Consider the following 27,245-nt stretch of genomic DNA (forward strand, 5'->3'; position numbering starts at 1 on the left):
GAAAATCGGTTGAGTCGTACTCGAACAACTATGAACTTGTTCCGACCTGTATGAGTAATAAGAAATATGCGAAACACCGGGATGGTTTTGAAATTTGATCCAAGTAACCGGCGGATTTATTCTGTTGATATTGGGTGATTTGTTTTTGTTGTGACCTTATGCGGCACGTGAATAAAAGAGTGTAAAGCATTGCGCATGTTTTACGAAAATTTCACATCGTTTATTTCATCATAATTAAACCTTGATAAAGAATTTCTCTTCCAGATATAACTTACGTGGAAAACGTTATCATCGAATGATTGCTTGAGTCACCCACACGCGAAACTAGAAACGAGTGACTCATTGAACTGTACAGCTATGTAATTATTTCGTTGAAAGCTGCCGGGTAAACACTACTCCCCAACTAATCAGTTACTTGCTGGACACTGATACCTATTATTAGAGATCATTAGCGATTTCTAACATTTTTTTTCTTTCGTTCAACAATTTACACCATAACATGACAACTGAAAAATAATATTGAAAGTCCAAAGTTCGATTCGCACCCAAACTACATATATTGTCTCATGTTTCAACACCTAGAGACGAACAATTACTAGTGATTCACCGGCATTCGGATGGTCATTCACAGAAAAAACCAAATACACTTAACGGCCATAAATGCCATCACCAGCTGGGTAACGGCGTAGCTCAGTAGGCGTGCCGGTTGTGGCAGTACGATCACGGCGTACACGATGCTGTGGACAATGCGGCCAACTGCCGCCACCCGGATCAGGTTGGCTGCCAGCGCGGGATCCGGCCGGGTTAGCAGATACAGGAAGGCCACCAGAAAGAAGGGCAGTATGTTCTCAAGGTCATTGCGGTGGGCTCTGAAAAACGGGAAGGGCGGTGAAATTCGAGAGGTGGTTATATTAATCCGAGAGTTCGTAGTAGGCGGAAAACACCAACCTGCGTACTCGTTCCACGTGTGGATCGTCAAATTTTGGCTTCAATGTGGGGCTGATCGTTGCGGCGTCCTCACGGTTGGCGAAGACCTAGAATTGAAGGAAATGGTTTCATGTCAAAAGCAAATGAAAATGTGCACAGAAAAACTTTGACGTACGACACGTGCACATTCAAAATCGAGCTGTTTATTTCGTTCATTTCACCCACTCATTTTCGTACAGGTTGAAAAGAAAATATTATTTGTTATAGTGAATTACGGGTATTTCGGTATTGTCTGTCTCGCTTTTATTTAGAAAGTGCGTAGCTACGAAAGAAACGGTGAAATGAAGTGGAATCTTCGGGCATGAGTGGAGTTTGAGTGGGCATTGTTTTTGAAACTTCTTTTGGAACGATGCTGAAGTAGTGATTAAAGGGTTTATTTTTGCCGAATCACGATGATGATATTCGATGCTTGCGTCAATCGCTTTACGTCAAGATCCGTAAGTGTAAATGAGATCGCGACGTGACGTCAGATTCGAAATTCCTGGGAACGATCAAAGTAAGCGAAATAGGAAACACGATACTGTTATTGCGGCATGTTTTTGTTATCAGTTTCGGGCGAAGAAAGCTTGCCGGAACGTCGATACGGTTTCTAGTATTTTATCCTAATTTTTTTTAAGTGCTACATTCTTTTATTTGCATTTGTTTTTAAAATTCTCTCCTTTTGAACAAAAATAAACATATTTAATCTAGCGACTTTGAACGCTTCATAAAAAAAGTTATTGTGTTATCTTGCAACCAGCTTCGATAGCAGCAGGGAATATGTAAAAAATTAGCCATTTTGACCCGCATTCCTTATCTGTCCGCGTGAATCAGTCGCGTAAACAGAGCTCCCAAAGTTTGTTGATAAAATGTATTGAGCAGCTTTCAACCAATGTTGCTTCATAAATCATAGTATATGCGAATCATTTCCAAATGCCTTTGACTATCAGACCTGGACTTACAATTTTACACAATCATTCTGACATGCAAAAACTGAGCGCGAGGGGTGTCGCGTGTGTTGACTGTTTCTCAAAAAACAGGAATGAGTCGATGTTGCCTAGCACAATTACAAACTTATGCTTCGAAGTAGGCGCGGATTTTTCTGTCGATTTGTTACCTTACACGCAACCGTAAAATAACCTACAGAATAAGTTCTTTTAACTTAAATTTAGGTACTTTTGAGCTGTGCGTCGCTTTCGCACTTATTAGTGTAGTCAAAAACAAAGAGAGATTCGACTCTGTCGAGGTCTTCCGTGCAGTAAGGTACTTTTAAGTTGTTCGGGATATACTCAAAATTAGGTAAATTCAACTTAAATTTAAGTAAATTAAACTCAAGGTTGAGCTATTATTTTTGCCGTAGTTAAATGGAAACTACCTTCAACACGGTTTGCCTAATTTTACCTTCCTGCACGATACCACGAGATTGAGTCAAAAGTACTGAATTTTAGGTAGTTTTTCGGTGGCGTGTAGACAAAATTTGGATTCATAACTGTTCACTAAAACGTAGTAGAGGTGCGACCAATAGGCTTCGAAAAGTTGAAGTGCACTGCACAGTGGTTCCATTCCTTAAGAGAGGCGGTCATAAATATATTTAATGCAAATTTTGATACAAAACTGCATTTCTATAGTACATTTGGGTCGCAGAATTCAAATTTCGCAATAAAAAATCGGTTATATCCACCTAACAGTGTAATACAGCTTTTCTTATTACATTAAGATTCACATTTACTTTTTTTTGTTCCAGAATTTTTTTCAGTATCGAATAGTACAAGTTGTGCTGCGCAGGTATAAAAAGAAATAGTTATTCATTGAAAGTTCTCTAAATTGTAGCTTCTGCACCTGAACGCAAATATTATGATATCGTCTTCGGTGAGCATAATATCTCGAATTTTAAGTAAATCGTGCATTTTTTTCCTTTAAAATGATGGTTTTGGTGAACAACCGATGTGTTTTCCTACAATAAAAATTATCCCATAATAAAAAAACGCCGAGTACCAGCTATTTTAAAATGGAGAAATACTACTTGTACTTGAGAACGTAGTTGTAATACGAAGTGGAGTGAGACATTTACCTCGTACATCAAATATTCCGTAGTGACATGTGTTTCAAAGAGAAGCGTCAAATAAATCGATATAACTCAAGTTCTAATGATTCGATCGATAAGAAATTTTGGGAAAATAACAATGAAGCTATATAGTTTCGAGATCAGTAGTAATTATTATCGTAATATAATTTGACAATCTGATATAAAGTTTTTCGTCTTGCATTATCCCGTTAAACATGTACAACATCTTAGATTTTCTAGGCATTCTGGGCGCAGAGATGCGCAGCTGAAACCTAGTTTAAGTGGAAGTGGAACGTCTGACGACCATTTTGAAAAGAAGTTCGGGAAGGATATCGTGGGACAAAGTTAGTTAAAGTCATATTGAAAATTTTTAGGTTAATTTTTCTATTACATATACAAATAAACTCATATTTCTGCTCTCCTTACACTCGAAAAATTGAAAATTATCATTTAATACAAAGCTAATACCAGTGCTGTCTGAAAAAAATTCAATATTAAAAATTACAGGTCGACAAAAACATTTTTCTGGCGAGCTATCGATTATCGATATTATTTACATTATCGGTAAATAACGAGCCACCCTATGCATTCTTCTATATACTAAGAAAACCAGTTCAGTATTGACAAAATTAATTATGAAACTTTAAAATATACATACAGAACGATGTAATCGCAAGATAAAAATACGCCTTCGCCGAAATATTTTTTTTGCATTATTGGCCTATGGGGGGACCACTGTGCACTGAGGCGGCCAAAATAGGATGGTAAAACTACCCGCTCAGCAAGATAGTTAATTGTTGGATCGTTTTTGTGTCGCTCTTAACCCTAGAACGTTACACTTACTTTTTTGCCTTAGAACGTTGCACTGGGGTACAAACGTACCCCACGCGTTTGATCGCAATTTTCGCAGGTAAAATGCAAACAAAAGAAATGTATAATATATCATTTTCCTCGTATTTTAATTGCAAATACGGCGTAGTTGAAAGTACGGAATTTATTGAATCAATGATACATGAAACATAAGAAGTGAAAAAATCGCTGTTCTGACTTTTTCGCAAAAATAACTATAACTTTGCAAATTTTAAACCGATTTGAAAAAATTAAATGATTCTAAAAGTTGAAATAATGGTCTAGAAGCTGTACAAAATGGAACTTTGAGATTTTTGAGACGCAATTCTTTGGAAGAGTGAAATCATTATTTTGAAAAAGTATAATAAAATAGAAAATAAAAAAGTAAAACCGTACACTGGGGTACAAATGTACCCCACACCAACTTTTACTCCTGCCTCCATAAAAGCAAAAAGCAAACTGGCTTTACCACCTTCTCCTACTCTTACTATATACTCTAAATTGAATTATGCTTAGGGACCGTTCATAAACCACGTAGACTCATAGGGGGGACGGGGGGGTCTGGCAAAAGTCTACGTTTGTCTACGAGGGGGGAGGGGGGTCTTTTAAAAAGTCTACGTAGACTTTTATTTTTTGTTATTCTCGTATTACTAATTATAAATGAGATTTAAAGAGAGTTGTATTCAATGTATCGGTCTATTCAGTTAGGATTAAGTGGATTATTTTTTTATTTATTGATATCGGTGGTTAAAGCAGTAATGTAATTAAAATTCTACAACAAAGAGTTTACTCGAGTTAATCAGTTTCTCTTGCAATCATTTATACTGATTTCAAAATAATTAAACACCCGTTACATTTTACGTCTTGACCCTACGCAACTCCGTGCAGACCGGCTCTACTATATTTATCTTCGAAAATATGCGGAGTTAAACTTTGATACTTTACGATAATATTCTCAGGTGATATGGCCATTTATTACATAAGAAATATAAATATATTTTTGGGAAGATTTAAATAGCTTCGTTCCCTTAATCACATAAGGCAATTTATATTGTCTTATTATCTTAGAAATATTGAAATTTGTTCACGAAAATTGAAATTTGTGTGCATGTTTAGTTTATTATTTTAGTCTAGATGATAGTACACACCTACAGTATTATTTTGTAATTGTTTCTCATAATTTAACAATTTTGAATGCACTAATAAGGCTCAAGAAGTGTTTATCAATTCTGCATTGTTGGTGTAGGTAGCACTTCGGTCAAAATTTGAACTAGTTATAGCAATATATCTTTTTACATATACTTGAGTTACTAATCTTGAAAAGAAGTATTCCGCTACACAAACGTTGGAAAGCACCTTGAATTGGGTATTAATTGATTTGATCAATCATAGACAAAAACCAATGTAAAAACCTTTTTTTAATATTTTAAAAGCTTGAAATAAATTTGAACACTAATTTTTAATCGAACATTATAATGTGCTTCTTGCTAATTTCACATTTCCCGCGAATAAAAAAAATAAAAGTCTACGTAGACTTTTGGCGTGGGGGGGGGGGTTGCTAAAAGTCTACTAAGGTCTACTAGGGGGGAGGGGGGGTTAAAAATTCTCAAATTTCGGTCTACGTGGTTTATGAACGGTCCCTTAGGGTTCCAGATCAATAAATGCTGAATTCTCGTTTTTAAAAGGCTTCAAAGATGGCATGGGATACATTTATACCCCAGTGGCCAGTGCAACGTTCTAGGGTTAAGGGCGTCATCTGAAAAGCAATGTCGTGAATTGATTTTGCGCAAGCACCTGGAAAATTCTCAACACGCATCGGGACATCGGAAAACCATTCGGAATCGTGCAGTCAAATGCAGACTTCCCATGAACATCGACAAGTTTGTACCTGTGTACAAAATTTCGTGCACGCGTTGAACCTCTAACATGCTTCGTCTCGGTCTATTGGTTCGACTCGAACATCGGACTCTAGCGAACGATGTACAAACTCTAGTTCACGTACACAGGGTGCGTACACTTGAACGATTCGCACAATGCAAAAGAATCAACGCTAGTGGTGATGAGAGTGATAAAGAGAAACCACGGTGCCACGAACCTGTGTGTACGCACATCGTGTACGTACATGGGGTTCGGTTGTGCAGTCGAACATGTGCGTGTGTTTTGGTACGAAATAGCGTGTTTGAGTTCGTACACGAAGTGTGGGTTTAATATGAGCACAGAACCAGTGCGAACATTGTGTACAATGCTCATTTGGGAAGACTGGTCAAATGTGAACCGTGTAATTAAACATTACTACCAAACTCTGAACATCGAACAGAAGGAGCAATGCGGTCATAATGAATGTTCTATTAGTGATCAAGCGTGTAGTGAAAGTGTTTAAACGGAGTCCCAATGCTTCAGGCCAGGGATGTGGTAGAATTTGTCCAAGTCTTTCGTTCAGAGAGTCAAGGACCGGGAGACGTACCAAGTGCAGAAGGCTCCAAATAGTGACGAACGGCAAAATACGGTGGGAAAGTTAAGGGCCCGGAAACTGATGATGCTGATGCTAACGAAGCCTCAATGTCTCATCATGGATGATGAGACTTACGTCAAGGCGGACTTCCAGGGCTACTGTTATTTACCGCGCAGCACAAGTTTGATGTTCCGGAGGAAGTAAGGAAGCAGAAAGTTTGCCAATGAATACATGATTTGGCGAGCGATCTTCTTTTGTAGCAAACGGAGTGCGCCGTTTGTGACGACTACCGATATTTTTTCTATGCAAAAATATCGACAAACGATTCGGTGACGAAGCTTTTTACAGAACGTCTTTAGAAAAAACATGATTTGCGACGTTATCTGCTATTCAAAAACTACCTAGCCGATTTCTTTCAAACTTTGCCTACACATTCTATGTAGAAAATACCGAGTTAAGTTTTCGAGATAAATTTTCAATTAGGGATTTTTTTACTCATTTTAAATAACAATTTCTATTTTTCACGAAAAATTCCCCCTTTTTATGAGTAAAACCCCCTTTATAGAATAATTATCTCAAGAACTCAACGCTGTGGTTAGGTATTTTTTACGTAGAATGTGTAATGTTTGAAACAAATCGGTTAAGTAGTTTTTGATTGGCAGATAACACCGCAAATCATGTTTTTTTCTAGAGACGTTCTATACAAAGGTTCGTCACCGAGTCGTTTGTAGATATTTTTAGATAGAAAAATTACAGAATGTTATTGAAAAGTGAAATTATAATTTACAAAAGTTTTGATCAATTCGCTTCACGCAAAGTTCTAAAAAAATCGCAAAAAAGTGTTTGTTTTTTCACGTTGATATGGAAAGATTTACTTTTGTCTACCATCTGAACCATACGCTAAAAATTATGTATCAGATTCACGCTCAGCGCGCGATCATTCAAAAATACACGTGAATGTACGAATGATCGCACTGTTATAAAATCGAATAAATACACGCACAGTTACATACACACTAGAGCACGCGACAAACACGTAAACATACAAGCGCTCGAGCCCTTTCGATCATCCACGTATACTACCTGCGCCCGTGATCTCATAAACAGGATCACGTCCCGATAACTAAGTGAACGTTTTAGTACTAATAAACTTATAAACGCGGTCTCAATAGTGAACCTACACACCCCTGTTTGCGCGATCATGAATCGGGTAGGTCCGGAAGCCCTTACTCTCTGTTCTAGCAACCTAGGTCCTAGGTCTTCAGTTGGACCAACAAAAAATGACGCGCGTATCCACTAGACAACACCGTGACAAGGGACCATGACCGGAAGCTCTAGTGGTATGGAAGAACTCACTACACTGAAAATTAAGTACCACATTCACGGTCCGCGCGCGATCATCCAAGAACACAAACAAATATACGAATGGACACAAGCTTATAGAATCGACTTTTCATCGAATACCCGCGAAGTTACATACACGCTAGCGCACGCAATATACAAACGCCCACGCGACTGAATTTACAAACGCCCTGGCCCTTCGCGATGATACACAAAGACGAATGCATGCAATCACGGACAAATTGGGGACACATGTTTTCCTTCGTTTTAATTAGCCGAAGCTGTTTAAATATTCTTCTATGGCCCTAGATGTAGTCCCATAACCCTTTCCGATTATTTGGTATATCTTTTCATATGAGACTGACGAAATCGGGTTAAAAAGCTGATAAAATCTTGTTAATTATTCCACAAAAATTAGCAAACTCCACTTATTTTCGTCCAAAACGAAGCTTCCCTTAACTTAATTACAAAAAGCGATCAATATCGATATTAAGTGCCTCTTTAGATTCTCATTCTGTGATGGAACGAGTTCAATACAATTCCATCATATAAGCCAATGATCGTATAACATTATCTCATCTCATTCGTTGTACTGTACACCCTTCTCTGTTCCTGCATTTACTGACACTGGAATCGGAAGCTGCATATTAGGAAATTTGTATCTGAGAACGAATACGCTTAAAAATTGACTAGGTTCATCGCTGTTTCAGATGTCGATCATGATATTGTTCTGACCGAAACGTGACGCGAAGATCAAATTAACTGATTCCAATTATTCGGCTCAAGGTAAACGGCTTACCGTAATGATCGCGATCCGGATAGGGCAGAGAAAACGCGGTGGTGGTGTGCTTATCGCAGTCTTTAACTGGGACTCGTTCAAACGTTCAGCAACTGACAGTCTCGATCTCAAACAACTATGGGTAAATATTTGTCGTCGCGATACTAATATTTGTAGGGGTGTATTTCCCTTGATTCCACAAATGATGTAGATATTATTCAAAAGCATATAGACTCGGCACTTGACTTTACAAACTTCTATTCAATCCAACACGGCTTATCTACTGGTTGGTAATTAGAATAAACCTGGACTTTTATGGAAGAATAACCACTCCGGCTATACCTTCCCAAATCCCTCTGATTCAATCTTTCCAAGAACGAGTGTCGCCTTACTGGACGGAATGTTTATATGTTTACCGCAAATGTATACAGTGAATAATAGACTTTGAGCTCCGGTTCGTAGATGAAGAAGCTTCAATGAACTGCACCGTTTCAGAAGCGCTTGAGCCATTACTTGCATGAGACGCACATCATCATACTTTTCTAATAACGTAAACATGTCCCCAATTAGTTCTTTGTGACGAGATGTTGGATGTAGGGGAGTTCATTTTTTTCGAATGTTGATTTCTCTAGGCTTTAAAACTCACTGTAGGGAATCGAGTGGCAGGTTTTGCAGAATCTCGCAAACGATGTGCTATGCAACGAAAACTCGAATCGAATACCCTACTTATCGCACTACCATGATAGCCATTGCATTGAACATCATTTCTGCGTATACCCGGGTACCCTGTCGGTGTGTTAGGTTATAATAAATCCCCTCCTCATCAATCCCTCCTGTCCTTTTTTATCCCACAAAAAGCTGTGTTCGTTCTAGCATGTTGCAAAGATTCAATTTCCAGTTTTGGAAAAATCTTAAGAGATATCCTTCCAAGTTGCAACAAGATGTCGACTCACTTTTCAATATAAGGGCTCCATTCCAATATTTTGGGAAAGTGTGTAAGATTTTGAACTGAATGTAGTTTATGATTTTTTTTCAATATTTTACCTGAAAAATATTCAACAATTTTGTGCTCAATTTTGCAGTATATATAACCGGCACTATTAAAGAAAAAACTGACATTTAAAGTATCTTTCGACACGACTTGGAGAAGGTGAAAGTATTCAGCCTATCTCGGTCAAAGCCGTTAATATGGGGCACCATTCGAACACTTAAATGATGTGAAATTATAAACGGAACTGTTTCTAATATTCGTATTCGTAAGTCTCTATTTGAAGGGAACGGAACATCTGCTTAAAGAACTCTACATACTGGGAAGACAATGCATATAAACCGCACCTGACTGATGGATTGCGATTTAGCTAGTTTGTGTGGCTCCTGCTCATTCCATGATCCAGTCGCAAATCTTGAAACTGATTTCACAACTATTTTGTGAAATCAGTCCAAGGTAACTGTTCGAAGGCGACGAATGGATCAAGTTTTCGGGAGACTGCATATTAATCTCGACAGAAAATTCCTTATAAGAGCTACTATACCTATTTGAATAAAGTAAATCTTTTTCTTCAGTAACAATTATTTTTGCATTACCAGGGCCCTCTAGAGCCGCGTCGGGTCCCAAGGCTTGTATTACTGCGGGGCCCTTTTAAACTAAAGTTCTCTAGTGCAGTATGAGCTAGTATCTCTTCAGCCATGGGAAACTCGTGAGTCCGTGGTTTCTATTAGACTCCGGTTGACTCATATTGCTACATCTAAAGATAGCGTGCCAGACAGGCGACAGCTTCTTATTCCACGGTATCCAAATAGGGTAAAATTGACATAGTTACAAGTTTTTAAATTTGTGGGTATTCAGGAATCAGTAGCGTCTGGCTCAAATGGCACATTCCCCATGTAGATCGGAGATCTGTGCCTTGCCATGAATCGTTTTTTCATCATTTCTCTGATGGGAAGGATTGGGGCAGTGGTAAGGTTATGGGTAAGGAAAATAGGATCAGGTGCTACTATAGCAGGAATAATACTGCCAACCCACGGAGGAATTTATAATTTGCATTTTAACAGTGAGCGGATATATTTCGTTTCGCGCTTCTGTTCCATTGATGGTCTGGAACATAATCAGTACGCTACGCACTCATTTTTTCGACACAGTAGCTTAGTATAACAATACAAAAATATAAAAATTAATCATTTTATTCAACGGTTAGTTAAACTCAGTCTATCTTCTCATCTCGCCCAGAGTTGAAACTAAAAATCGTTCCGCTATAGATACACGGTAAAAACGACTGCAGACGAATTGTGTTGCTATTGATTTTGGAAATGTCCTGTAAAATCAACTACTCGAGACGTGAAACAATTACTAAACGTGCAGAGATACGCTTACATGAATTATCTCCACACATCGCTGACATCGTGATTAACAAATTTATGTCAAGATACGAAGAAGTGCTTTTCATAACCGCTGAACTTTCGCATTTTCCCGGATGTTCCTAACGTTGTTCTTATGGTGAGAATGCTTCCGTTAAGAAGAAGTTGGTTTGAACTCCTTCATACGTAAGCATTTTATGCGGATCAACCGAAAATGGGACGTTTCATCAGACAACACTGATTAATGATTATGCACCCATGGAAGATTCCTATGCACGAATTCTGCAAAAAGACATTACACCACGGAAAACTGTGTGCAAAAGAACAAAAAGCCCACCTGCTATAACAGTAACGAGCACACCGTTATCGTATGCCAAACCACAAACGGCTACAAAATCAATATTTACGGCTCTGACAGGAACAAATATTCACTCAACAACAATCACGCCCAGTATCTCCACGCCAAAAACCAGCACAACCAGCAAAGAAGCGAACGTAGAAGAGGACGAATGCGTTTGTCCGTGCGCTCGCATTCCTCCTTGACGCTGTATTGCGTTCTTCGAACATACTTTGAATTGGCTTCTCAATATTTCGCTAAGAGAAGAGAAGACAATCGCGTAGCCAATTTGATTCAGTCCTAACCTCAATATTGAACCAGCTTCTGATTGGTCATTTTGCCAGTCATGAGCGTTCGTTATATTTACAATTGGGATGGAAAACAGTGCTGCTGAATCTATTCTGGCTATTTTTCATACACATCAACATTTCGTGCAAATTGAATAAAAGACCTGAATGACGATATAGTTACGTGTATTGTTAAGAGAGACATGAATAAATATTTAATTTAATTTTTAAATGCAGCTAGCATTGTAAATTCTTGGTAGAGGTGCGATCTTTTAGGTACAATTATTTTCGGCAATTGTAAGAAGCATTCAAAGGGAATCTGGCAACGATGAACGCTTGTTGTCTTCAGATTTACGGCAGGGCCAAGTCGAGAAAATTAAGAAGAGCAAGAAGCCTGTTGTCGTCTCTTCTCTTAGATATTTCGTAGTGCAGTTCCTAGATTCAAGTAGAAAAAACTCGCTTTTTTAACTTGTACACAAAGTAGACAATTCTCTTAATAACTTTTGTTTTAACAAATGTCAACTATCAAATAAAGTTTTCTTTTTTTACGCTTCCATCATACAATAATTCAATAAAACGAATGACTACAAAGAAATTACTATTGATATTTTTATTGCTCTTCTATGAATACCGGACGTGCTTGCCCATCTACCGGGTAAAAACGCGGGCCCCCAAATGCGACCCGGGCCCCAGAGTAGGGTGACCATACGTCCTGGTTTCCCAGGACATGTCCTGGTTTTTCACTGACTGTCCTGGTGTCCAGGGAAGTCAAGGAAAACGCTTGATTTGTCCTGGTTTGTGCCCTGTAAGCCTAAAATATTTTTCTTTACTGAGTCTTCGCTTTATTTTCTCTGGTTCAGATCGCTGTTATGACCGATCGCAACCATAATTGCCACGTAAATTCACCCTCAAGCAAAATACGACAAACAAAATTTTAAATACTCGAATCCCTCAATTGTACAATCCGATGTCTTTTTTAATCTCTCAACTTTCTTCTCTCACGTGGAAAATGAAAAGAAAAACATGAGGCGTTCGTACATAACATGTGAATGACCTGTACTGCCGTGATAAGCATAACAGTCCCATATGTATAGAAAATCGATAGTAAATGGGACTCTTATGCGTATCACGGCAGTGTGATCCGTTTTCAAGGAAATTTGGCAGCCGAACAAATCGAAATGGTTCCAGTTGTGGACCAATTTCTGGCCGATGAAACAATGATAACTAGAGTTTCTTCCCGGCTTAAATTGCCTTTCAATCCAGGATCTCAAACTGATATTATTTACACCAACCAATCCGCTATTTTCATATAACAATTGATAAACTGGAGGAATTTCTAATCAATGGTAGTTCTTGCAGCTGTTTCGATCATAGTTCTCAGATCGAGAGATAATGATTGTCATTGGAGATTGATAGCTACTTAACTTAAAATCAAGAATGAAGTAGGGAAGTTACTTTGGGCCGTTGATGTTTCTACTTTACTTCACTGACCCCTCGCCGGTGCTGCACAGATGATTTCAGAATATTTCGTATCATCCGTTAAATTGATGATAGCCGATGTATCCAACAACATCATGTTACATTTGCTGATGGTGATGTAACAAGAACTGCGTGTGTGTAAATCCGAAAAAAGAGCTCGGTGATCGAATTCTCATGCAAGACTTTTTGGCTGAGCTTTGCCTGTAGGACCCCAGAACTGTTTTACTGCCGAATAGAACGTTTTAAGCTGCCGAACACATGGGGAGAAGGCACAATCGATTAAGAGGTGATGGAGGGTGGTAGTCCTTTTTGGACTGTCCTGGTTTTTCACTCGCTTGATATGGTCACCCTACCCCAGAGCAATTGCCCTGGCTGACCCCCCCTCTCATCGGGCCTGTGCACTACACATGTTTTCAATTCCTGGATAAATCCAGGAAAATGTGCGAATTTCACTGAATTTAGAATGAAGGAAAATTTCAGACCGATTATTATGTGGCCTTTGTTATGCCAAAGAGATCCAAGCGACATTTTGAGATTCATGCTCTAAAAACGTTATCGCATCCAACATAGCGCTAGCAACACCAACATCTATTTATTTTTGGGAACAAATACTAAATGAAAGCAAATAAGTGTTCCTTAACTTGGTGTGTTAATGGTGAGTTATCTAAAATGCATTTTAACATGAAAAGTACTAGAAAAAAATGGTACTCAGTCCGGTTTGGCCTTACGCAGGCCACGTAAATATCAAAAACAGGGTCTCCCTGGTTCAGAAAATGGCTAAAATGAAATCTGTGTGAGATTATTACTTTTGACCAACTTTTTAAAGTTCTCGGCCACTATGCGACGTGTTGCAGGTTGTTAAATCAAACAAGTTTTCTCAGCTATTATATTGAAAGTATTCAGTACAGAAATTGCTTGGCCTCCGTAAACTTGTGGTCCATTTTCATCTTCAATTTGTTTTACCGTCTACCTATCCCTAAATTGATTCTTCTTACTGATGACATGAATTCGAAAATCAAAAATCCAACTTTAGATCTTATGCCACTCTGTAAAGCAATTGCAATCCGAGAACATATTTTCTAGAACCAAAAAACGGCCTTCTTTGATCTGCAATCGTCGCGAAGTTCGACTGTGAAATCAAAGTTACCTGTCACTTGCACACAAGTTACTATCACCATCAAGAAAGACATACAAACACCTGTACATATGCACCACGAAACGCAGCACTCAATGCCGTTCAATTAATTCAATATCACAAGGAATTTGAGATGGCATTCTTACTCAAAACAACAGCATCGTTCCCTAAACGAATAAGTCATTACCACGCTTGACAAAACCGTGTCGATGGCCGTAACTGTCCCTCTTTCCACTCACTTACCTTCTTGCGCACTCTCGTCAGACTGGTCAGCTGGGACAGGGCCAGCATTTTCAGCACCAATATAACACTCCAGAAGGCGTACGTCCGAAACAGTTCCGTGTCCAGGTTGTCCAAAATTGCGGCCGCCATTGTGATATTTTTCCGATAACTATTCACCTTTTTCTGAAGCGAAATAATTCCCAGTAATCAGTTTATTTCAGCGGCCGAACTGATACTAGTGTCAAAAAACTTTCTTTCCGACCACTATACCGTTAGCTGAGAGAGTTTATTTTTCAGATGAAGAGTGGAAGCTTATAAAAGCATTCGCCTGGCTCGTGTCCGATGCAACAGGTGAGAAGAAAGTGAAGAAAAAGTAATTAAAAGCAAACCTTTCAAGCCTATCAAAACTAAGAAACAGGTCTGCTAGCAGGGCACGTCTGCGTAGGTGTTGTAGCTGTCAATTGTTTAGAAATACTGTGCGTTGGGTTTCATCGAAAGAATTCTTGCTTTCAGAACAAAGAAGGCTCGGAAGTTTTCTGTCGATTTCACCAGTGCTTAACACATCAAAGCAGCCTGCAATATTGTACGAGTTGACGGTAGACAATGTTTCACCTTGGCTTTCTTATTTTGTGGCTTGTTCGATTGTATAATAGCGCCTATAAATATCAATAAACTATTTATGAAAATAGTATTGACCATCTATTTTGTACCTACTCATCATATGAAATCAACGCTTCGACCCAAGTCAATTTCTACTAGCTATGATTCCAAACTAATTGCGCGTGTGATCGTTTTTATGAACGCGTTGCACCCGGCCTCCTCACTGTTGTCGATGAGTCAGCAGATTTTCGCTCCGCTACGCACGCTTGGTATAATAATAACCCCGGCTACTTCGATCGTCGCATCTCAGTTTCGGAGATTCTGCATTAAATTAACTCTTATCTTGTTGAGATGAGTAGTGAGAGTGCAACATTTACTTGAACAGACAATGGCTTATTATTCTACTACCGTTTTACCCGTAACGAAAGGCGTATATTCAAATATTATGTTTATAATGAGTGGTTTTTTACATGTTTTGATTGGCTTTTTTGTGTCATTGATTTTAGTGAAATTCTAAAAAAGACTGAATATTTTTAAGACAAAAACTTATTTAATGTATTAATTCCAAACTTTAATCAAAACTACATTTTCCTGAGTTTATCTGTGATACAGCATCTAACATCGTTTTTGACTAAAATTACTTCACACACAACTTATAGAAAAAAGAGCTTATATTACATATGCCACCATTCGTCCATTGTCTGCTGACTACCACCATGCGGTCAATTTCCTCTACAGAAAGAAATGCACCGTCTTGATCGTCATAAAGATACTAGCAGCATACGGAATGAACCAGGAGATGGCCCGGGCCGGTTGTGGGATAACCACCACGGCGTAAACCAGGGTGTGCATGATCCGAGCTACGGCAACGGCCCGGAAGATGTTCATGGCAATCCACGCTTCCGGATTGGTCAGGATGTAGAAGAAAGCGATCACGAAGTATGGTAGAATGTTCTCCAGGTCGTTCAGGTGGGCTCTGTGGATTAAGTTGATTCAAGTTAATTTAATCAGCATTGGTATAAATGCAAAAATATCGTTTGTTCTGTAATATAGAGTATAATCCTTAACAATACTGTAACAGCTTTGCTAACTATTTCAGCTAGTTGAAAATAGCGAGAAATTTGAAATTTAGGTTCATCACTTTCGACCGCCATTTTACGATGCATAAGACTAATCTTTCAAAAACAGGCACCAAAGGAAAGCGATAAGATTATAGACTGAAACCAGACTTACCTGCGAACACGTTCCACATCTGGATCGTCAAACTTCAGCTTCAACTTTGGCATGGTAGCAATGTCTTCCGGATTGACAAAAGCCTGGAAAAAGTTAAATAAATGTATAGGAAATGCATTTTCATTGGCCCCTGTCCGTAATGCGCCCTTGGCAAGGTCAACTTTCGAAATTTTTATTTGAATTTTGCATATTATTCCGGTACTGGCCACCGCGACGTTTTCGCAATCTACCCAGAAAAGTGCTTTCTCATCTAATCTGTCGTCTGCGAGTAACGCACTCACACATAGTAGACCGGTATTTTGCGATTCTCCCCCTCTCTGGCGGGGGGACTTAGTTCAAGGCCAGCTTTGTGTATGCACACCAACTAGCATCTTGGATGTTGCGTAATATCAATGTTTTAACGCATTTACCTTCTTCCGGAAACGTTGCATCCCGGTCAGGATGGACATTATCAGCATTTTGCCCACCAGCACCGCGGCCCAGAAGACGTAGGTCCGGTAGACCTCCTCGTTGACGTTGTCGAATAGTTTGACCATTTTGGTTTATGTTTTCTGTCTTTTTTCGGGGCTATCGAGATATGCGTCCACTAGGCGAGAGTAACCGCTCAACACTAACTGGTACGGTGCGGGTTGGCGTTTTACTTGCCGGCTAGATGAACATAGCTGTTCACTGATGTATAGTTTTCGGTGTATTTGTGGCGCAGTGTCATGAAGGGGAGGAATTTGTTTTTGTCGCTGGTTGAAAAGCTTTCGGTAAAAGCTAGGTAGGCGAGGATGAACTATGCTTATCCATAATATTTCTATTCTGAGTTTAAGCGCGATCGATCAAACATGAGTAAACTAATGGTTTTAAATATTTTCCGTTTCTTTTCAGATTCTTTAATCATACATACAATTACGATCAACATCTCAATGGATTTTCGAAGGAGGGGTAAGTAGAAAACTAGTGAAATTATTGTCTGACAGTACGGATAGACATAAGAAACTGTTGAGAAAATGCAGAAAAAGTGTCGGAATTGGAACGAATTACAATAAGTAAAAACAACGTATACAGAACCATCACATAAAAGTCAATATAGTTGAAAGATTAATGTATCATAAATCAATGCATAGATATTAGAATTGACTTTCTGATGAGATTGGGGATTATTCTAGAAGAAATTTGAAACATTATTCCTCCAACAAATTTAGTTAGACGTTATTTAAAATGCCGTTATAAACAGCATTTTCTGGCGATCGTCCTCGTGTACGTTTCTGCAGGGCAATTGGTGATGGTGTGCTTGAGGTTTATTTCTTTTAATGTTCTCGTTTCAAGCAATTTTTCGAACAGTACAAGATTGAGTGATTTGAAAGTTCGCTAAGAGCTTTATGTGAACTTTAACGTGTACTTTTAGGCACAATCGGCATTTCTGTCCACGCATGTAGCAATCTTTGCTGAAACATTCTTTTATACTGCGTATAGCAGCCTGGATTTATGAAATGTTCAAGAGTCGTCAGTGCATTTTTGCCTTTTTACATAAAAAAGGGTTTGCAATCACTCTCAAACTCGACTTTTCAATCAAGACCCTGAACCTCTTGCTATTTTTCACGAAATTTTCCTAATTAACTGGGAGTCTCGTTTGATCTATTAAGTTTCTTGTCTTTTGAGTCTTAAGCTTCTAACATTTCTCTTGTACTCCATCAGTCTTTGCATACATTTGATCGTTTAGATCCCTATTTCCTGATTATATATCATATTAACATGATTTAATCTGTTCCACAATATTTCGCCATGTCACTCAGTTGCTGCTTGTCTCCAATCTCCCAGGTGCCCGATTCTCGCCAGGTTCTGCTCCACTTGGTCCAGCCGCCGGGAACGCTCCATCTTGTACCTGCAGGGTTGGGATGCCGGACAACAACCCCACCAACTTGGTGGGGTTGTTGTCCGGCATCCTCACAACGTGCCCCGCCCACCGTACCCTTCCAGCTTGAGCTACTTTCCGGATACCTGGCTCACCATAGAGTCGCGCAAGTTCGTGTTTCAACCTTCTCCTCCACGCGCCATCCTCCTGCACACCACCGAAGATCGTTCTCAGCACCCTTCTTTCGAAGACTTCGAGTGCTTGCAAATCCTCCTCGATCACTGTCCACGTTTCGTGCCCGTAGATGGCGCATTTCGTGCGGTGGTGAAGCTTCCTGGGTCTCAAAGTTTTGTGGCGAGCCCATAGTAAGCACGACTTCCAGAGATAATACGCCTTCTGATCTCCCGGCTGGTGTTATTGTCCGCAGTCACCAATGCGCCTAGATAGATGAACTCGTCAACCACCTCGAACTCGTCGCCGTCGATCGTAATACTACTGCCCAAGCGTTCCCTATTGCGATCGGTTCCGCCAGCCAGCATGTACTTCGTCTTAGACACATTTATCTTCAGTCCTACTCGTGCTGGTTCGCGCTTCAATCGGGTATACAGATCTGCTACCGTCTCCTTATTTCTACCGATTATGTCCACGTCGTCAGCGAAGCACACGAACTGTCCGGACCTCGTGAAAATCGTGCCCCGCATGTTGAACCCCGCTCTTCGCATTACACCTTCCAGCGCTATATTGAACAGCAGGCAGAACAACCCATCTCCTTGTCTTAGTCCCCTGCGTGTTTCAAACGGACCCGAGAGGCCGCCCGAAATTTTGACACAACACCTTACACCATCCATCGTAGCCTTAATCAGTCTTGTCAGCTTCCCAGGGAAGCCGTTCTCGTCTATCATTTTCCATAGCTCTACACTGTCCACCGTGTCATATGCGGCTTTAAAGTCGATGAACAGGTGATGTGTCGTGACCTGGTATTCACGGCATTTTTGGAGGATTTGCCGTATAGTAAAGATTTGGTCGTTTGTTGATCTGCCGTTGATGAAACCGGCCTGATAACTCCCGACAAATCCATTTACCAGCGGTGACATGCGCCGGAACAGAAGCTGGGGTAGCACTTTGTAAGTGGCATTTGTCACTGTGATCGCTCTGTAGTTTTCACAGTCCAATCTGTCGCCTTTCTTGTATATCGGGGTGATAACCCCTTCCTTCCACTCCTCCGGTAGCTGTTACCTGTCCCAGATTCTTTCGATTATTCGGTGCATGCATTCGTTTAGATCCTCCGCTCCCGCTTTCGCAAGCCCTTCATCTTCCTGCATTGTTGCGATCAATTCGGATAGTCCACGGTGGTGAATCTACTCCGACTGAGAGTTCCCTGGAAGCGGAATTTCTTTCGATACGAAGAATCAACGCTTATTATTAGAGTTAGTTTTCCGCGGTTAATCCACCCTACTCCAAGTTACCCGTGGCGGATTTTTTCCGAATAATGATCCCTTTTCGTAAGCCTTTTAACGATCTTGTCGGTTGGGTACGATGGATCGACGCAAAGCGCTACCCGGCGTGAGATCTAGCCTATTCCACAGGATGATCACCCGCTGTTCATCCACTTGCTTGATCAACTTCGTGCTTTGTGTTCATCCACGTGGACACTTTTGGGATCAACCGGTGTGTCCATGTTCCATTTCTCTTAAAGCTTCCTCATGATGGGAATACAAGTTCTTAGCCGAACTCCTCTGGTGTCTCTGTTCATATAGCATTCCTGATCCTCCTCCAGTAGCAATACAATGGGACTCATTCTGGCAATGACGCAGACTGCTTTCAACGATACGGTCCGGTAGGTACAGTATTATCCGCGCAGTTTCCGCATTTTCGGATAGTATCCACTGTATTCCTTTCCGGAAGCCGAACTACATGTTGGACAAGAAATTCTCACGGTTCGTGTACTTGGTAAACCTGTTCAGTGTTACTCTCTCTCTCTCTCTCTCTCTCTCTCTCTCTCTCTCTCTGACAGCTTTCTGGCTGAATTCAACAGACTTATTGACCTATGCGCTAAAGAATCTCCAGGAGGTTTTTTGCCGTCTTCGGAAGCTGCTGTCGCTTCCAGTTATTGGGGAAGCTACATTCATCGATGTATTTCTGCAGTGTAGTCCTGAACATGTCTGGGTGCGCATTTGTCGCTATTTTCAGAACCAGGGAATTTTATCTTCGCCATAGCAATTCTGTAGGTGTCTCCACAAGGATCCTTGTTGGATTTATGGCAGAGCTCCACAAGGAAGGATTTCTTGCTTAGCTTGATCGCTTTGTTGAGAGCGGTGATTACAACTATATACGCGAACCGCCTGACTTCTTCTCCAGGCTCGGAGGCAACTTACACGTAGATCGGCTATCGTCGTATACCACTAGTTTTCTTGGCGTACCTTGGTTACCCATTTCTCCGCATGGTAGCATAGCATACCCTTGTTAGTACTTCCGTGAAATCATCCGTCCTTAGAATCAGGAGGATACCCTCAAATCTAAGTGCTTCGAAGAGCACGCCCTTGTTAAAGATCGTCGTTTTCTAAGATTGTTAGTTTATGTGCTGTTTCCGATCGCTGAGGATATACTCCTCGCACACTCACCAGCTTATGCTTCCTGTTGGTCCAGGGTTGCAGAAAGTGACAGTGATGATGGTTTCCTGGCTCTCTCTGCGGTAAGTGCCGATGGAACCGTCGTTAGTAAGATCTACATTTAGCTTTGCTAGAGCCTTCTTGATCAGTCCCTTTGAATACAGTGTCCGCCTTCGACAATTTCGGGTTCTGTGAATATTCTAGAATTGAAGTCGCATCGGTTCTTCGAAAAAGGCTAAGTCCATTCTCATAAACTTAGTCTCAAATATTTAACATTTAATAATATGGTTGATCGCTCTCTGACGGTCATTCCAGAGCCTTCATGTGAGGAGATACCGTTCAACGCGCTCACGATGGTAGCACATCCAAGAACTTCAAGACCGGGAGTGCTGAGTGATGGCGATCATAAAGGACAACTTACCGACTCAAGTTCGGCGTAAAGGCGGAATCGAGAAGGAGGAATTCTGCGGCGACCATTCCACAAGTGGGAGTTGCTTTCGATTCCAGAAAACGAAGCTTCAATATTTGAATCTTGCGAGCTACATTTTGTCAGCCCAAAAAAAGTTTATTTAATGTACTGTCAACTGCTGGGCCTACTGCCACAGTTTATTTTATCGACGCAACTGATTTAGTACAACAAAGCCGGCAACCCCAGCTTGCTTTGATTGACCGACTTCAAGCGCGCACTTTTGGGATTGCTGCGCCAATTAAGGAGGAAAAGAAGTGACATTCAAGTTTGGAAAGCGACGCTGTTGCTCAGTTTTGTGCCGTTATTAGATTGTGAGTCCGACAAGACATTTTTACAGCTGCGATTATTTCTTTGGTGTTTGCATGCATCTTACTACAAGACTACAGGTGAAAACCTCTTACAAGTTACGAGAGAAGTTTTTAAAATCTGTTAGAGCAAAAAATGGACCAAACCCAACCAGATAACCTAACTTTCCATTCCATTGCATATTCGACCAATTCTGTGCAAGCTGTGCTTCATAAAATAAGCTCATGGCCATCGTCTGATATAACTCGGCGCTCCACAAAGGCGGGCTTTGAGAAGCAGTGGATGAGCATTTTCATATGCCACTACCATGGGTAAGTTTGTGGTATCAACGACCGTAATACATGCTCGATCATCCAGTCATCTAATTTACTTAGCTGAGGTTTGAGCTGATTATTAGCCATCATAATATTGTCGGAGCAGTGTGTCAGGTCTAACACGACTCTTCTCCCATATCCTGCAAATTTTGGCCGATCTTCTGCGTTGAGTGCATTCAGATACGTGCTACTTTGGCATATTATCAATCTCAAGTCTCCTAATTTGGAATTAAAGCTATAGATGGGAACTTTTTTTTTCATTTCGATTATCGAGGTTTTAACCTTAAGGTCATTTGCCTCTTCGGGTTAGAAAAATCTCTTATGAAAAATTTCTAACTCTATGTGCGGGGTCGGGACTCGAACCCAGGTGCGCTGCGTACAAGGCAATCGATTTACCAATACGCTACGCCCACCCCCTTACAGGTGGGAACGATATGATTCAAATAAAAAAAAAGCGGTTGAACTACGCTACATAAAACCGCTACTTTAGCTTTGTTCAGCATAACTTTAATAGTCCTGTTGAAACATTAACATTAAAATAAAAACTTATTTCAATAATCCATTTTTTGGTATTGGAAGTTGCTCTCTTCCTCATTCCCAATGAATCTAGAAGATTAAGTTATCGAACCACTGCCACAATTTGTCCTGCGTTTCATCCACAATATAAGTTAGGCATTTGTGTTTGCGTCTGAAAATGGAAAACATTTTTTTTTGTTAAACAATCTACCCTTTCAAGCTACCGTAAGGTACTTCTTGGAACAAGCAACTTTAGCACTTATCGCATCGTCCGGACATTATTGTCCAGGTCCTACTCGTGCGAAAATCGAGCAAGGACTGACACAAACGAACACGCGGCACCTCTATAAATAGCCTCACGTATCTGATTGAGTCGCTTAGGTGCTCCCTATTGACGGTTCTGCCCGGGATAGATTGACTGATGTAAGGGAGTTTTCACGTTTTCCGAGATCTAATCAGTTTTGCTTGTTTTTCAATTGTGTGCTATAAAAAAAGGGTAGAGCAATAAAACATTATTTCAGTTAATTTCGAATTGTTTGGTGGTAAACAGACGGAAATCCGTTCATTAATAACAAAGTTATTAGCGTTCGAAATAGTGACGCAAAAACGTGACATCATTTGATTTTAGATTTTAGAATGACACCCTGCCCCAGATAGTGCAGTAAGATATTTTCAATGTCATAAAAATTGAGAAAACAGATCTGAACCGTGTATAATATAGATAATCAACTGAAGATCCCGAGAGGGATCCAAAGTTCATCTAAGAATTATAGAATCACTCGAACCTGAAGTATCACCATGCTCGTCCAGCTACATCTGCCTATGGCAAAACGAATTACTAGCGAGAGGAATTCACATTTATATTTACTATTATTCAACGCCGAATTTGTAATGTTCTGAGAAACTGATAAATCGTCGATGAAAGTAGGATAAATCGGCGGCTAACGCATGGGGAAACAGAAGGCGTAATGATGACAGATTCAAACAACCTTTCCCGTTGTACTTAACCAAAATTTCTTTTTTTTTTCTCGAATACCATTCCTGCAAGCGTAGTTTCATATATTTTATTAAATGTATTAAATTAAGCTATGTCAATTGGAAATTCGTATTCGACAGTTTACACGACGTCACCCGCGTTACTGGTTGGTACGATCAAACTTGTGTCGAAGGGTTTCAATCAAGATTCTCTGATGCATTCTTGGTGTCACATCATTAGCTAGTACGGTATGTTGCTCCAGTAGAGATGCTGCGACATCTGCAATCGAGTTCTCAGAACGACTCCAAACTTATACAAATCCGTTAATGGTTAACGGAAATTCATGTATTTTCATGAAGGTCTGACAGAAAGTCAGACTACCATAATGCATGCTAATTTACTTAGCGAAGGTTTGAGCTGATTATTAGCCACCTGATGCGTAATATTGTCGGAGCAGAGAGTCAGATCCAACACGAATCTGTGAATAAATTATGCAGTGGTTTCTCATTTGTGACGATTTGTCACTATTCGCTTCTTTAATGTAAATATGCTACATAAAACCGCTACTTTGGCTTTATTCAGCATAACATCGCTTTTTAAAACACTTGTCCTGTTGAAAAATTAACATTAAAATAAATAAAACTTATTTCAATAATGCATTGATTTGGTATTTGAAGTTGTTCTCTTCCTCATTCCCCATGAATCTAAAAGATTAGGTTATCAAACCACTGCCACAGTTTGTCCTTCGTTTCATCAACAACATACGTTAGGCATTTGTGTTTGCTTCTGAAAAAGGAAAATATTTTTTATTGGGTATTCATCCATTAGAGTCAGTTCGAAGTACTTCTTGGAGCAAGCAACTTTAGGATGCTCATGCCGGAAACACTGCGGCTTCAGCAGGTTGAAATAGGTGTAACCGATCTGGCTCGATACCAACGTATTAGCATTTTTCAGACAGTTGTAGAACTGCTTATCACAATCACAGTGCGATCTGCAAAAATGGTTTCATTAAAATCGGATTAAGTTCCACGTCGCACAACAAAACCACTCACCGGGTAAAAAATCCATTATTTCGCAACCGATCAAACTGATCGCCGGCGGCGATTGTCATCGGACACAGATCATGCGCCCGACAGCACACATCCGTCTGATAGAAAAATCCGATATCGTTTTCACTCTTCGCCTGATTCCCATCGCCGCACCAAACCGTCCCCGGATAGATCGCTTTGATGCGCTGCTTGAACTGATCGAACAAACTTGCGATCGACGACTTTGCCGGGTGACCCTTGGCGGTGGGCCGCTTCGAAGTACTGCTGCCAGTACTCGCGGATGGAGTCGAAGTTGTCACTTGATCCGTCTCAACCGAAGCCGACAAACTGTTCGGATGAAATCGGTGGGGAATCTTGCCGTCTAGTGCTCTTTCCGCTCCGTGCCGATTCCGGTAGTTTACGATGTACTTGTAGACGCCCAACCGTTGCAGTACATCTCGGAAGAAGCCTGAAACTCGCGTTGAGATGCTTTTTGAGGTAGGCGTGCTTTCATTGACAGGATCTTTCACCGCCGCCGACACGATCACAGTAGGCGTTGGCAGGGGAAAGGAGTAATTCGAGTTAGCAGAAAGGAAAGGAAGAAAAGCCGCCTTATTTACATGCGTATAAACAATGCAACTAGTTAATTATGGAGGTAAAGAAACTGCAAAAAAATGAGTGCGAACAGAATTTGTTTGTATACCAGTAGTGCACGCTTCTCTGTGTCAGCGTGTTACGTGAGCGTTGATATTTTTTTCCTCCGGAATCGGTGAGCCGTGTCCTCCGCCGCATGCGCAGGTCTCTGAGAAACAGCTGTTTGTGCATGGTGCGTCGTGCTTTCAGGTGGGTGAAAAGGTGAAACATGTTAAAGATTAGACGTCCTGCACTTACTTGCGGAGTATGGCGAGGAATGCAGAAAGTAACTTTTGGTGTTTCCGTCGTCGTCGTAGTCTTCGATCTGGAGCTGTGAACGATTGCGGGAGAATGTAATCGATGGTAGAAAAATAAGAGTAACCATCAATGTGGTAGATTTTATCTGATACTGCTTGAAATATCGAAGGTTGCTTTGTCTTTTTTAAGATTGAAAATATTCTGTGCGGCACCCATTAATAAAGTTACTGTGTCTTAACAAATGTTGAACCCTCTTACCACAACATTTTCAGCCGGATTATTGCTGTGCTCTAAACTTGCATTGACATGCTCGGTAAACAGCAGCTCCAAGTCCACGTTCTCATCCAGATCAAGAAAATTACTGATCGGTATATGATCGGGTTCCAAAAACGTAAAGTTCTTCGTCCCAAAGTGTTTCAACTGAACGATCACCGTGCTTATTCCGACACTGTCGGATTCGTTTTCTTCCGTTGTAGTAGGCACTGCTATTGTACTTTCCTTCGGCACTGTTTGCAACCTTTTTGCGCTAACTGTGGTAGTTTCCTGATCAAAGGAGCTCATGGATTCAGTTGTTACTTCAGCACTTATCACCGCTCTGGACTTCCTCAATAGATCACATCGCACAACGTCACCACACAAAACAGCTATCACACAAACCACGATCACCTGTTCTAGTGTCTTCTTCGAGGTCATTCTGGCAACAAGTCGAGCACAACTAAACGACACTGTTCACTGACCGAGAACTTGATAACTTTCATGCTTGCCTCTAACTATGAAGCTGAAACAATTAAAATTCCTCTCCTACTCGAAAAGATCATCGGTCGCCCTTCACCACACTGCAGCCGCTGTAATCGATACAACTGAATGAATTCTTCGATTGCACAGATTTTCACCGGAAAGCACATATCCGACCGCGATCACCATCGGAGTGCCACCAACCAACAAATGAAACAACACTGCTTCTCGCTAGGCCACCGACTGCAGGTCCGTTTGCTTGCAGTGTCCTTGGCACTCTAGGCAGTCACAGCCAAAGCCCCAAACACTCTGAGCGAAGATCACTAACAAAGAAAACGCCGAGGTAACCACTTTTTTCTGCTGCGGTCATGCTGGCGGGTCAATTGGGTCTACTTTTGGAGGTTGTAGTGGCTTTACTTCCGTGAGCTTTTTTTTTGATGATGGTTCAGCAGCAATGAAAGCTGTTTTTCTTCTGATCACGATTGATTTTCTGTTTGGGGTTAGCAACGTTCCGACCCGATTCGGTGGCTGGCTGAATGTGGACTACATACGGACCAGAAAACCTACCAACGGCTGGGCGGGTAGGAAATGTTTTGCTGGCATCGAATAAGGCTTTCGTGCATTTTCGCGCCAACACAGGGGGCTCTCGATCGCGATCGATTCGCTTCAGAGGGTGGTTAATGAATGTGTGACGTCGCTTTGCTGGGCGTGGATGTAAAAAACTGAATTTCCATTTTCAAAGCCGCCGAAAGGTTCCGAATTTTCAGCGAACGTGTTGACGAATTTTAGTTTTCGATTTATTTGTGTGATTTGTTTTGGATATTGCTTCGGTGGTTTTCACAAAGCAGAACGGCATCACAAAAGGAATGGTTCGGTGGTTGATTTCGGAATCAGTTGGTTCCGCTTGTCAAACTTTGCCTCTCAAATGAAACAATTGCCCTTCAGTTGTAATAAATGTAATGCCATTTTGTTCTGTTTCAAAAAACAATATAATTAAACCGAAAACTTAACTAGTTTAGTTAAAGAATTTTCGTTTCGACTTCGTCTCATCAGAATCCAACATTAACTTAGTGGCAGGATTAGCTTAATCAGAACTCCTTTGCTTACGGGTCATCACACAGGGCTAGGGATTTGCTCAGAGATTAGGAGCTAGCGTCCGCCCGGCGCTAGCTCAGTCCTGTCACTAAGTTGATGTCGGATTCTGATGAGACGAAATCGAAGCGCAAATTTTTGACATAAGTGCCAATACCTTATTTAAGATCGAAGTGGTGATCGAATTTAGGATCGAAATTGTGAGTTAAGCGAAAGCAATTTTGTGAAAAAATGCTCCCAGCGGCACGATTCGAATCTGCAACCCTTGGGACTCGGACGCTATGTATGAAACCTTATACTATCCCTGGGATAGAAAGACGTCTCAGAAAGAATACATGACAATTGCGACAGTGATCGCACAATGTCACTG

The 27,245-nt window shown here is 40.6% G+C and overlaps 3 protein-coding genes across 3 annotated transcripts; all 3 read right to left on the reverse strand.

Moving 5' to 3' along the window:
• Positions 1–245: 245 nt before the first annotated feature.
• Positions 246–15,264, reverse strand: LOC131692077 (microsomal glutathione S-transferase 1-like). The gene is made up of 3 exons (XM_058978933.1): positions 14,288–15,264; positions 949–1,034; positions 246–869 (listed from the first exon to the last, which is right to left on the reverse strand). The coding sequence occupies exons 1-3, from the start codon at positions 14,414–14,416 to the stop codon at positions 626–628; spliced, it is 459 nt and encodes a 152-aa protein (XP_058834916.1). The 5' UTR covers positions 14,417–15,264; the 3' UTR covers positions 246–625.
• A 130-nt stretch (positions 15,265–15,394) lies between these two features.
• Positions 15,395–16,725, reverse strand: LOC131692088 (microsomal glutathione S-transferase 1-like). The gene is made up of 3 exons (XM_058978941.1): positions 16,510–16,725; positions 16,100–16,182; positions 15,395–15,842 (listed from the first exon to the last, which is right to left on the reverse strand). The coding sequence occupies exons 1-3, from the start codon at positions 16,633–16,635 to the stop codon at positions 15,599–15,601; spliced, it is 453 nt and encodes a 150-aa protein (XP_058834924.1). The 5' UTR covers positions 16,636–16,725; the 3' UTR covers positions 15,395–15,598.
• A 6,843-nt stretch (positions 16,726–23,568) lies between these two features.
• LOC131676501 (uncharacterized) lies at positions 23,569–26,162 on the reverse strand. Its single transcript, XM_058955567.1, has 5 exons — positions 25,307–26,162; positions 25,049–25,121; positions 24,182–24,680; positions 23,974–24,120; positions 23,569–23,915 (listed from the first exon to the last, which is right to left on the reverse strand). Exons 1-5 carry the CDS (start codon positions 25,739–25,741, stop codon positions 23,834–23,836), a joined length of 1,236 nt encoding a protein of 411 aa, XP_058811550.1. The 5' UTR covers positions 25,742–26,162; the 3' UTR covers positions 23,569–23,833.
• Positions 26,163–27,245: the final 1,083 nt, after the last annotated feature.

The sequence above is a fragment of the Topomyia yanbarensis genome, chromosome 1 (genome assembly GCF_030247195.1).
Source record: "Topomyia yanbarensis strain Yona2022 chromosome 1, ASM3024719v1, whole genome shotgun sequence".
Lineage (NCBI taxonomy): Eukaryota > Metazoa > Arthropoda > Insecta > Diptera > Culicidae > Topomyia > Topomyia yanbarensis.